General features: G+C 41.8%; 1 protein-coding gene and 1 long non-coding RNA gene across 2 annotated transcripts in view; both read right to left on the bottom strand.

Moving 5' to 3' along the window:
• The window catches only part of LOC148132379 (uncharacterized), a 531,004-nt gene that overhangs the window by 509,155 nt on the left and 8,919 nt on the right, over positions 1 to 12,930 (bottom strand). The window lies entirely within an intron of this gene.
• LOC113417201 (cystatin-B) lies at positions 7,351 to 12,288 on the bottom strand. The gene is made up of 3 exons (XM_026675457.2): positions 11,699 to 12,288; positions 8,867 to 8,968; positions 7,351 to 7,645 (listed from the first exon to the last, which is right to left on the bottom strand). Exons 1-3 carry the CDS (start codon positions 11,762 to 11,764, stop codon positions 7,517 to 7,519), a joined length of 297 nt encoding a protein of 98 aa, XP_026531242.1. The 5' UTR covers positions 11,765 to 12,288; the 3' UTR covers positions 7,351 to 7,516.

The following is a 12,930-nucleotide window of genomic DNA, read 5'->3' as shown; positions in this document are numbered from 1 at the left end:
CAGCGAAAGGCCTCTGGTAGTGAAACGGGTGCAACGCTTGTTTCTCGGCTTTCCAAAATGGAGGCTGGGGGGGTGCTGTGCGTGAGGAGTGGTAGGTGGCTGCAGAAGTGGGCTGGCCGTGGCCACATGGGTTCCTCTGGATGGGGCTATTGGTACTGCCACCGCAAGGTGAGACAGTCAAAAAGGCATCCTCAAAAATAAGACTTAATGCCTCTTTTAGAGGAAAAAAAAAAATAAGACCAGGTCTTATTTTCAGGAAAACACAATATCTGTCTTCCCTTCAACTTACTTGGAATCTATTTTATCTCCACAAAAACACCCCTGTGAGGTAGGCCTCAAATTACCAGTGAGTTCCCAAAATTGGAAAAGAAACTTGAGCCTGGGTCTCATTGGTCATCTCTTCAATTTCTGTAACATACTGACTCGTTCTCACATGCTAAGCCAAAACGAAACTAACCACATTTGGACTTCATTTATTTATTAAATTTATATGGCACCCATCTCCTCGATAGGGTGACTCTGGGCAGCTTAGAGAACAGAAAAAGATACATAGAAAAGCAATTAAAATTTTTAAAATTGCACATTGACATTTTAAAACTATGCAGAAAACCAGGATCAAGAAGACGGATGGGATGGGGTTGAGGTCTTCTTACCACATCAACAACCTCCAGTGATGAGCACCCTTCTCATGACTCCAAGCCAGCCAGCAAACCCAAATTTTAATGCCCTTCTGGAAAGCTAAAAGGGTGAACGGTTCTCATCTCCAGTGGTAGTGTGTTCCACAGGGTGGGGCCACAGCAAAAGACACTCTTCTCTGTGACCCCACCTGCCTGAATTCCTTAGTAGATAGGGTCCATAGCAGGCTTCTTCTGCTGGTATGAGTGGGACAGGCTAGTTTCATTGGTGTGATATGACTCCTCAAATAGGCCCAATGCCATATGGGGTTTTAAGGGTATTAAAAATAATTAACTATAGTCTTGAATTGGACCCAGAAGCAAACTAATAACCAATTCAGATCATGCAGCAGTGGTGTTATATGTGGCACCCTAGGACTTTCGAATACTCTTCAAGGGTAGCCCCATGTAGAGCACATTGCAGTAATCCAACTGAGAGATGACTAGGACATAAGTGACCTCATGATCCAGATAAGGGTGCAATTGTTTCACAACGTGAAGTTGCCTAACGGCCTCCCACTCTTTGAACAGGAGTCGCGAGTCTAGGAGACTCCCAGGTTGCCACACCAAGTCTGTCTGCAGTGCAACCCCATCCAGAACTGAAGACTATATCAGCCAGTTTAAGAGGTGCCTTGCACCCACAACCATTCCATCTTGCCAGGGTCCAGCTGAAGCCTGTTGTCCTGTATCCACATCCCTACAGCCTCCAGGCACTGAGAAAGGGTGGCCACAGCATCACTTGGATTATCAGGGATGGATAAGTAAAGCATAGTGATAATACTTTGTCCAATTGTTTCATGTTTGTTAAAAAGAAGCGAGTAGAAGCTGAGCCCTATGGCACCCCACAAGGGAATGGCTGTGGGTTGGAATTCTCTCTCTCTCTCTCTCTCTCTCTCTCTCTCCCTCCCTCCCTCCCTCCCTCCCTCCCTCCAAGCCCCACAGCCAACCCAAAAAAATCCTATGAAACGTCAGTCTATTCTGAGTCATAGATATGCTTAGAAGAGGCTGGGCCTCTGCTGTAGAATTGGGAACCCCTTATGCAGCACCAAAGTAAAGTTAGTATGCACCAACCAGCAGCACCAGAAGAGTACCAGTAGATTTTAAAAGTTTCATTTTGGCGTCTCCCATTTTTTCCCCTAGGTCATTCAGACCGAACATACCAAAAGAACCCGACTGACAACCTTTCTCACAGTTCCTTTCAGGTTCATATCCAGTGCAACTTGTTAACCATTATCTAGCCAGTTACTCTAGTCAGATAACAATGCCAAATATTGTAAAATATTTCAAGTCATACCCTTAGGACAGGGATCCCCAACCTTTTCGACGCCGCGTCCGGTTCCGACATCAGCTGGGCGCCGCGCCCGGTACGGCGTCAACTGGGCGCCGCCATCTTTTTATGACGGAAAGGCGCTTCCGGTGGCGTCACCGAAGCGCTGTTCGTCATAAAAAGATGGCGGCGCCAGCGCTTGGTGAGCTTTTTGGGTAGAAATGGCTTTCTACCGGAAAAGCTCACCGAGCATGCTGCGCCGCCATCTTTTATGACGAAACAGCGCTTCCGGTGAGCTTTCTACCGGAAAAGCTCACCAGAAGCGCTTTTTCCAAAAAGATGGCGGCGCCCAGCAACCAGCGGCCGGTAAGGCTTGTTCCGCGGCCCGGTACCGGTCCGCGAACCGGCGGTTGGGGACCCCTGCCTTAGGATACTTAGCACATATTATGTGAAAAGACAGTCTCTGTTCTGTACAGAATACACTCCATTCTGTGGAGCTCAGCAACTAAGGGAATCAATGCTTGTAGCTACAGGTAGTCCTCAGCTTATGACAATTGACCCCAAAATTTCTGTTGCTAAGCGAGATGTTTGTTAAGTGAGTTTTGCCCTATTTTACGACCTTTTTTTCCCAAAGTTGTTAACTGAATCACTGAAGTTGCTAAGCTAGTAACACAGTTGTTAAATGAACCTGGCTTCCCCGCTGACTTTGCTTGTCAGAAGGTTGCAAAAGGTGACCACATGATCCCGGGACACTGCAATCCTCATAAATATGAACCGGTTGCCAAGCATCTGAATTTTGATCATTGACCATGGGGATGCTGCAATGGTCATAAATGTGAAAAACGGTCATAAATCACTTCTTTCAGTGCCATTGTAACTTTGAATAGTCACTAAATGAACAGCTGTAAGCCAAGGACTCCATCTATGGTTTAAAAAGCATGACCTCAGTAACATAATGGTGAGTTGTCATCACTTAGATCAGGGTGTCCAACCTTGGCAACTTTAAGACTTGTGGACTTCAACAACTTTGCTGGCTGAGGAATTCTGGGAGTTGAAGTCCACAAGTCTTAAAGTTGCCAAGGTTGGACACCCTGACTTAGATAATATGGGTTGATGCATTAAAAGAGGCAGTGATCCTATGCTACAAGCCCCACCTCCATTGGTTGGCTTGTTCTACTCCCATGAGGTGCACCATTTCCTGTAGTCATCTGAATACATAGAAACGAGTAGGAAACAAGTAAAAAAACGAATAAGAATTGAGGCACTAAGGAGGACAATAGATGATGGATAGAAAGAATTGCTTTATAAATATTAAGGAAGCTTGACTGTAAGCTGGAGAAGCAGAAATAAACTAGTTAGGGGAAATTCTGTGGGTTTTTTCTTTCTTTTATGGTCTTTATAACCAAAAAAATGATAGATTAAAGTTTATAGAGGTTAGGCATCCTTTTCCTAATATAGGTTTATTCGGGGGGCGGGGGGTGTCCCTTTATGGAGCAAAAAAAATAGAAAGATTAAAGGTTTATAGATGTTAGGCATCTTTTTCTTAATGTAGGTTTAAATAATATAAAAAGGATTACTTACATTTGATTGTAATAAAGAATACTAATATGGTAAATTGGATTAATAGATTTTTTTTAAAAAAACGAATACATAGATCTACATATGTTAACTAATTAGGTGGAATGTGGTTAGGCTTAACTCCTAGCAACCATCTTTGATAAAAATTCATAGCTGTCCCCTAACTATTCCAGTAATTGCGTTGATCCTATCCATCTCTCCATCAACTGGTTCTTTCCAAATAAAAAACAATGTTCCTCTATTGTTTTTTTTTTTTTTCTAAGGTTATTGCTGAGGCATGTGAGCTTATTCAGTGTTTCTGAATTTTGGTGACTTTGCGATAGGTGGCTGGGGAATTCTGGAAGCTGAACTGCACAAATCTTAAAAGATGCCAAGGTTGAGAAACATTGATCTAAGTGACAGAGAAGCGTTATTGCTCAATTACAAATAAACTTTAGACGCTGCTTGATTAGACTTGTTTTAAAAACCTATTTGCAAAGCTGTTCTGGGAATCTCTGCCCAGACTTTCGACAAGTCAATACCACCTGATTTTTCCCCATTAGCTGTGTAAGACTCACCGCTCCTCTAAGTGAGTAGATGCCCTGGGGCCAAAGGGTGGCGGTGTAAAGCAATCGACTGCTGTTCTTTCTAGGCACATTATTTTTGTCAATGTCCTCAAAACATTTCAATTACAATGGAAAAAAAATAGAGCACTTCCAGAATATGCAGTTTCTTTTTTCGACATGAGACAATGTTGGTCAGAAGTGAATATGGATATTTGTGTTTACTCTAACCTCTCTCTCTCTTTTTTTTTTGAAGGGCCTCTTCCTGAGCAATTATTAACCCAGGAAGACAATATGTGATTTGCTGAACTATTGTGTTGTTAATCGGGTGATACTGCTATCTTTTGCTTTGTCCCTGGACAGATCAGGCAGAGTCAGCAAATTATTAGGTTTGGAAAGATTCATTGGGCTGGTTTTCTGAGTGGCTGTTGGCTAAGCAAATGTCTGAGCATGTGGTCCAAGGGGGAGGGTCACACAGCTGCAGTTGACTCATGGATCAGATGAGCAACTGATGAGTAAAGACATAATTCTTTCAGTAACTGCTTCCTCTTAACCTTATTTTTTTAGAAAAAGAACAGGCGACTGGTGGCCCATGAGGGAGTAGTAATAGGAGAAATGGAGAAGTTGAAACTGCTTCCTTGCTTGCTCATTTGATTTATACACTCACCTTACACAGCATAACCTTGGACAGATCACAAACAATACTAAAAACATTAAAAATAGGGTGGGGGGAGGAACCCACAATACTAAACTCCTGGTGTCCCCAGTTGTAGCACATTGACTGCTCCATTTAGCTTCAGCCTCACATTATCCCAACCCTGTCGGGGAAAGTCAAAGCTTTTGGAAGGCTAGAAGGGCAGGGCTTACCAGATCTCAGGAGGAAGGGCAGGGGGCACTGCCTAGATCCCACTAAATGGCTATATTTAAGGAAGGAACCTGGAATCTGCTCACTCGGCAGACCTAATGAGCCGTAGTGGCGCAGTGGTTAGAGTGTAGTACTGCCGGCTACTTCTGCTGACTGCCGGCTGCAATTCAGCATTTCAATTCTCACTGGCTCAAGGTTGACTCCGCCTTCCATCCTTCATAGGTGGGTCAAATGAGGACCCAAACTGTTGAGGGCAATAGGCTGACATTTAAAGAGTGCTGTAAAGTACCGTGAAGCCATATATAAATCTAACTGCTATTGCTAATGGAATAGGCAGATACCCTCAAGATGCAATCTGTAAATGACCTGACCGTGGATCATTAAAAGCTTTAAAGATAACAAGTATTTTGAACCACACCCAGAAACTGAAAGCCAGTCCAGCTCACACAGCAGCTATTTAACATGAGCAAACCACAAGAGTGCCAAAAGTGCACCTGCAATCTCATTCTGGACCAGTTGCAATTTCAGGATGGTTTTCAAGGGCCAGCCTCATGTAGAACACATTGCAGTAAACCAACCAGGTGTGACTGCAAACAAGGCCTCCTGCTCCAGGAATGGATGCAATTGCTTCCCAAGATTAACCTGTGTCATAGTCGCCATCTTGAGCAGGCACTATGAGTCTAGGTCTAGGAGGACATCCCCTACCAGCTCTGTCCAGAGATGTGCAACACCAGCAAGAATCAAAGATGATGTCTTGCCAGAACCTTGGGGTGGGGATTCAAAAACCCAGAATCATTTAATTTTGAAGCCGATTCCTCCCTATCCAAATCCTTATAGTATCCAGGCACTCAGTCAGAATTGCTTGGTTGGCCAGAGATGGAAATGAGTAGCTGGGTATCATAAACTCACTGATAATACCACACTGTAAGAAATAACCTTGAGGAAATAACAGGAGGAAGAGCTAAGACAACAAATTAAAAAAAAAAAAACACCAAGTTCAGGGCAGAAATGTAATACAGTATAGAAAGCATCTCAGACCTGACCCTCCCTGGTTCTTATGAAGACAAAGGGAAGTGGGTCCATATTTCAAAATTTATTTAGTATAACCTTATAATAAAAGTACTATTAGTTTCCATGACTTTGGTTTCTAAGTTTGAACTACTTTGGAAGATAGACATATACAACATGCCATCGGATAAGCTCTTCCAAGCTGCATCAAGTAGATAGATGTTGAAGAGGAAGAGTAAAAGACTCAAAGCATTGACTTTTCAAAAGTAACTGGACTTTGTTTTTCCTTGAAGACATTTAGCTTCTCACCCAAGAAGCTTCTTCAGTTCTGCCTCAAGCATTGAGACACCCCAAATTGAAGAGGCCAAGGGTGTCCACCAACTGGAACCTACTGAAGGAGAACCATAGCAAAACTCCAACTCCCAACAAACCAGAGCTAGTCCTGGAAATGATCAAAATCAGTGATACTAAAACCAGTGAAAGATCCAGGAGGGTCAGAATGGATGGACCACCTCATCCCAGGCCCTCCACAGTTAATCCACAGACACAACTAATGCTGTCTTAGCACTATAACCAGGCCTGAACCCTGACTGAAAAGGGTCTAGATACTGCAGACCAAGCTGGTATTAAATAGCAACACCCAGAGAGTCCAAAGGTATCAGGGCTTCAGATAACAGGCCTTGTGGCTGAGCACAGGGGTCAAAATATACTGTAGTATTGGCCTTAAACACAGAGCCTTTTCCACCTTACTTCCTGATGCCCATCAACAAATAGAGTTCTCCACTTAGAGCAAGCTTTTACTTTCTCAGAATAACAAAGTTGGAAGGGACTTGGAGGTCTTCTAGTCCAACAGCAGGAGAGTCTTTATACCATTCTGGACAAATGTGTCTGATTTCTTGTTAAAAAAACTCCACAACTTCTGGAGAAAAGCTGTTCCACTGATTAATTGTTCTGACTGACAGGACATTAGTTCTAGGTGGGTTCTCTCCTTGATAAGTTTCCATCTGTTACTTCTTGTTCTGCCCTCAGATGCTTTGGAGAATAGGTTGACCCCTTTACTGTGACAGCCCCTCAAATATGTCACCCCAGTCCTCCTCTTGGTTAGACTAGACATACCCAGTTCCTGCAACTGTTCATCGTATGTTTTAGCCTCCAGTCCCCCATCTTTGTTGCTCTTCTCTGCACCTTTCTGGAGTCTCAATATTGCTTTTGTATCCTGGTGACCAAAGCTGGATGAAGTACCGTATTCCAAGTATGGCCTTACCAAAGCAGTATAAAGTGGTACGAACACTTCACATGATTTTGATACTGTCCGTCTGTTGATACAGCTTAGCCTCTCCCTGCACCTCCATTTTACCTACCCAATATACTGGCTAAGGGAAGAGCTCCAACAACAAATTACATGCAAAACTAATGTCATATCATTTGTTTTTAATAGAATTAAGATGTGCAGTGCAGATTTAACAGTAACATGTTTATTTAAAAAATGGTATTTTTTTTACTTTTGCAAAATGAGCACTATGTGTATAGATAGATGTATATACCCCATAGGAATGTAACAAAAGATCTTCTAAGTAACTCTTTAAAAATAAGTCAAATCCTCAAGCTTTTCTTTCTTGCTCTGGTAATTAGTGAGCTCCACTGGCTTGTTTTCATGGGGGAGCCTTTTGTACACTCGGACATGAAAGTACTCTTCATTCCCCACATGGATCTAGAAAATAAGAAAAACAATCAGATCCAATACCAGACAGAGAAAGCGAAAGTTAGTCTAATTAGCAAGAAATACTGCTTATAAACATTTTACAATATCTCAGGAAGGTTAGGAGTGTGTCGGGGGGGTCTGCATCCAGATCAAAGAGGGGATTTTGGCATCTCCCTCTTTCCTACCTTGAAAATGGACTTTAGAGTAACAGAGTTGGAAGGACCTTGGAGGTCTTGTAGTCCAACCTCCTACTCAAGCAGGACACCTTATGCCAATTTAGACAAATGGATGTCCAATCTATTTTTAAAAACCTCCAATGTTGGAGCACCTACAACTTCTGGAGACTACTCATCCTATGATTAATTGTTCTAACTGTTAGGAAGCTTATTCTTAGTTCTCGGTTGCTTCTCCTTGATTAGTTTCCATCCATTGCTTCTTAATCTGCCTTCAGGTGCTTTGGATAATAGGTTGATCCCCCTCTTCTTAATGGCAGCCCCTTAAATATTGGAAGATAGCTATCATGTCACCCCTAATCCTTTTCACTAACCTAGACATACCAAATTCTTGCAACCATTCATGTTTTAGCCTCCAATCCCCTAATCATCTTTGTTGCTCTTCTCTGCACTCTAGTCTCAATGTCTTTTTTATATAGTGCCAACCAAAACTAGATGTAGTATTCCAAGCGTGGTTTTACCAAGGCATTATAAAGTGGCATTAACACGATCCCTTTATGCTCCGTGCACCAGGGTTGCAAAGGGCTCTATCAAACCTGTTATTGGCCTTGACAGAGACTCCTCCAATCCATCACACAGCAAAATGAATTGCATTTATACAACTTAAAAAACTGACTTGGCCTTTTTTTTTCCTGACCCACTACCATTATCGGCACAGAGCACTCATGGGAGTTGTATAGCTCCTGCATATATTACCTGAACCACCTTTATTATATCTATTAACTGGGCAGCAAATATTAGAACACAGATATTTTTTCTTTTAATTGGCAGCAGGCACAGTGACTATTGCCACTTATAGGGAAATCTAGAATGTTTTCATTTCCAGCCGATAGATGAAGTTTATCACTCACAAAAGTTGGGGAAATCTGGGCTGTAAAATCTGAATGATGGCTAGAGAGTCGCAAAGAGGTATTGGGCGTTTTTACAACCCAGATAAGGTAATCCTATGCAAGAACAAATTTATACTATAGCATCTTATAGGAACCACATGTACTACCTTGATGAAGTAGTTTATTCCGGCAACTACTTGTGTTTTATATGAAACAGCATCGAAGGTGCCAAACTTTCTGCTTTCTTTTTCTTCCAGTTGTGACTTTATCTTTGGGAACAGAAAAGGAGAAAAATGCATGTTGTTGCTGTTTAAAACACACATCCTGCAATGCCACAGTCATTATTGAAGATACAAATACAAAATGCAGAAATGAAATAAAAAATGAAAGTTGAAAAGATGCTCTCTAAAAAGATATCACTGAAAGCATCTGCTTTCCAGCTTGAAATGCCCCCAAACCAAATGTGGTACATTCTTGAGGCAATGTTTTACTGTTTTTATTCCATGCTTCTGTTCAAAGTTTATATTTTTATAATGCCTCAGTCTTGGGGTGTTCAAGCACACTTCTACAAATTATACCTCACTCCGGTTGGCCCCAAGAGCCAGTTGTTCTACCCCATTTAGCATTTGATGGATAGATTCTAGAATTAGAAGTGTTTGCATCACAGATGAAGAATTAAACCATTCTTCTTTTCCAGCTAAACATGAACTGTTATGTTTTATGACTATTTGTACAATCCCTTCCTTTTCTGTTTCACATTTCACATTAGACTATGCTTAGTTTAATTGTTCTGGAGTGTTTTGGGTGTCCAAATCTAGTAGAAATGAAGAAAGAAATTTCGGTGGCTCACTAAATTTACCATCTTATTTGTCTTACTGGGATGGAAGCTCCATTGATCTCAATGGGATTTATTCCGATGCAATACACACAGTTAGGGGTATTTAAAAAAAACAACAGGTTACCCATCCTGTCTTATAAGAAAGTTTAATTAACCAGCACTATTCAATTGGTTTTTGCTTTACTGTTAGAATGGAAAGCCTATGTTTGATGTTTTATCATCATTTCTATTTGAAAATTAATTCTACAAGGGCAGGTAGAATTCAGTGCACTTGTGTTTAGAGTCCTGCTCTAGAACCAAATTCCTGTACAGATTACTCACATAATAAAGCAAATTATTTCATCTCATATGACTTCTAATTCTACAAAAAGGAGCAATTCCGATGGGCTGCTTTTAGAAAATGCATTATGTCACTGTTTTCTGAAACATAACTTAATAAATAGAGCCACAACTAACTTAGCTTATGCCACATGTTAAACCATCACAAGTGGTTTGCTTCATAGTACAAAGTATGCCAGAATCAAGGACATTTTATGTTCTTTTTTATTGTAAGGTCATTATAGTTTAACAATATGTCACTATGTCAATCATGAATGTTTGCCCAATTGTAAATTAGAAAATAATAATCAAGGAACTAATAACCATGAAATGAAATACTGCTTATTCAGTCAATGACCAGCAAAATAATAATGACTGCCAAGTAATTTTGAAGAAATAAATAGGAGAAATTATCCTGTTCTGTGGAAAGTGACGCACAAAACTTTATTTGCTAAACTCTATGACACCGCAAGGTATATCAGGAACCAGCAAAGATATATTTGCTTTGCTGCGCCTGGTAGATAATCAGAAAGAGCAACAGAGAAAGCAGAGCTACACTGCAATGAAGTAGTGCATTAAGAGCAAATGTTTTATCCTCTCATTAAATAAGAATATTTGGGAGGGGGATTTCTTGTTGCTTGTTTGTCCTAAATCAAGACCTCATATTCTTCCAATTGGTCAGTCTTATGAATGAACATTCTGCCCAGATAATTTTACAAATCTTGTATGGAAATGCAATCTTTACAATATTGCAAAGCACAAGCAAAAATTTAATTCTGGATATTCAACCAGCTCTTTACTGAAGTGTCTGACTCAGGTAATTTTCAAACTTTAAAAGAAATACAATACCAGAAAATAGATGCTATTTCCTGAGTGACAATTGGGTCCCCAGAATGAAGCAGCAACTTTAAAATATCAGTTTAAATGTTTCACAAAATAATTTCTGGATTATTATTTTTTAAATTATCCTGCTTCTTTCATATAGAATTCAAGGCTGTAAATATACCAGATACTCTTTCCTCCGGCTATTTTCCTCACAACAAGCTGCTAGACATCTCTCCTGCAAAAGATATCTCAGCCTATGGAAGGAAAAGGGGGCATGGGGCACACGTCTCAGAAGGGATCCTCCCTAGTTTCCTGGAAAATAAAAGCAGAAGGAGGGGGAGAAATACTTGTGGGCTTTTAACAGTGTGTTAATATACTCTTACAATAAAGTTAAGAGGTAGTATTCATAATTGTACTTCTTGTCTGGACTATCTCGAAGGGCTAACAGGTCAGAGCCTTTACAGCAGGGGTGTCCAACCTTGGCAACTTTAAGACTTATGGACTTCAACTCCCAGAATTCCTCAGCCAGCTTTGCTGGCTGAGGAATTCTGGGAGTTGAAGTCCACAAGTCTTAAAGTTGCCAAGGTTGGACACCCCTGCTTTACAGGCTGAAGATTATCTATGGGGGAGGGCAATACTCATTGCTGCCATTTGGGTGTTTTAAAGGGAACTTGAAAATAATGGAAGGAGGCGACCGCCCTCCAATCTGGGCTTGTTATGAGCGACTAAAATGCATCCACTCGGCTACCATGGGACACCCAACGGCAGATTCCAACTGAGCTCCTTAGATTTTTTTTGGTCAAACCACAGCCATGAAAAGGTGAGGCAAGAAGCAGAGCAGTTTCATCCCACCACTACCCGGCCGGGCTTCCGTCCAAGGCTACGACAATTAAATCGCAGCCTCCACCTCCGAATACCCTTAAGCCCCCCTCGTCCCAGTGCCCCAATTAGAAAGGAGAAAGGTTTTGTTCAGATGGCGTCAGGCGAGGATGCCAAGTTGGCTTTTTTTTCTTTTTACCTCCTGCGTGATTTGCTGCGTCTCCGCAGTCGCTGCCTTTGGCTCGGAGAGTCCGCCGCACGACATCGCTGGTGGAGGGAAAGGAGGTAGCGGCGCCCGTTCGCTGTGCAAACAACAAACTCAGCGTTTCCTCCCCCTCGCCGTCCAGGCCTTGTATCAGCTGCCCCGTTAGGGGCGTAACCAGAGGGGGGGGGTGAGGACCAAGCATCTCATTCGATGGACAGAGTATTTCCGGGTTCCGAAGCCATTTTTGGGAAACCTGCGCTGTGAGTCAGTCAAAAAGCTGGGAGGCTTGAGGGAAGGGAGCCGGCTGGCTCGTGTCGGTGACTCAGTTAATAGTGCGTGGAAATAAAGGCTAGGAAGAAAAGGAGGAAGGAGACGCTTCTTCTAACTCCCGTCATTTTTATTTGAGCGTCTTAGTTCCTAAACGCTGCGCGATTGCAAGACAGAATGCAAATGCAACCCCATTATCTTGGCCGGTGGAGGAAACGGTCTGTTAATATGGAGGCAGCGTTTTCACATAATCCTCAATCTAAACCAAAAACATGTATGGGAAGCACGGGCCCTTATTTTTACACGTCATCCCCCAGAGGCCACCGGCAAATCCTGTGTATCACAGCTAGCCAGTCTTTTTTGGCAATGCCTAACATTAAAGCATGGATCACCTGTGCGTGGAGTCTTAACGATCATTTTAGTATTACCAGGGATCCCTCCTGAATGAATTAAAGCAAAAGAATGATAAACGGAGCCTTGTGAACAACAAAGCACAAGACGACAACACACTCACTTGCCCAAGGGGCATAGAAATGGGAAAATCCATGCCTTGCATGGTATTAGTTTTCCTTGTTTCTAGAATAATGTTTAAGTTGTTAAAAGACTGACAACAGTTCATTTAGTGACCCATTCAAAGTTACAATGGCACTGAAAAGTGTGACTTACGACTGTTTTTCATAGTTACAAACTTTGCAGCCTCTCCAGGATCATATGATCAAAATTCAGATAAACTTGGTTCATATTTATGACAGCTGCTGTTTCCCAAGGTCACTTTTGCAACCTTCTTACAAGCAAAGTCAATGGGGAAGCCAGATTCACTTAACAACGAGGTTACTAACTTATCAACTGCAGTGATTCACTTAACAACTGAGGCAAGAAAGGTCGTAAAATGGGGCAAAACTTAATTAACAATAGAAATGTTGGGCTCAATTGTGGTCATAAGTCGAGGACCATCTGTT

This window comes from Notechis scutatus, chromosome 2 (genome assembly GCF_049901735.1).
Source record: "Notechis scutatus isolate UNSWTSFEM ecotype Mainland chromosome 2, rNotScu1.2, whole genome shotgun sequence".
NCBI lineage: Eukaryota > Metazoa > Chordata > Lepidosauria > Squamata > Elapidae > Notechis > Notechis scutatus.
The sequence above is the reverse complement of the archived record's forward strand: the minus strand, read 5'-3'. Positions and strand labels throughout refer to the sequence as shown.

What these genes read in the sequence shown, in the direction of transcription:
- LOC113417201 (XM_026675457.2), bottom strand. Translation starts at nt 11,764, where the DNA reads ATGTCGTGCGGCGGACTCTCCGAGCCAAAGGCAGCGACTGCGGAGACG. An exon ending in CGCAGCAAATCACGCAGGAG is followed by an intron (nt 8,969 to 11,698) that starts GTAAAAAGAAAA and finishes CTGTTCCCAAAG; the next exon opens with ATAAAGTCACAACTGGAAGA. An exon ending in GAATAAACTACTTCATCAAG is followed by an intron (nt 7,646 to 8,866) that starts GTAGTACATGTG and finishes CTTATTTTCTAG; the next exon opens with ATCCATGTGGGGAATGAAGA.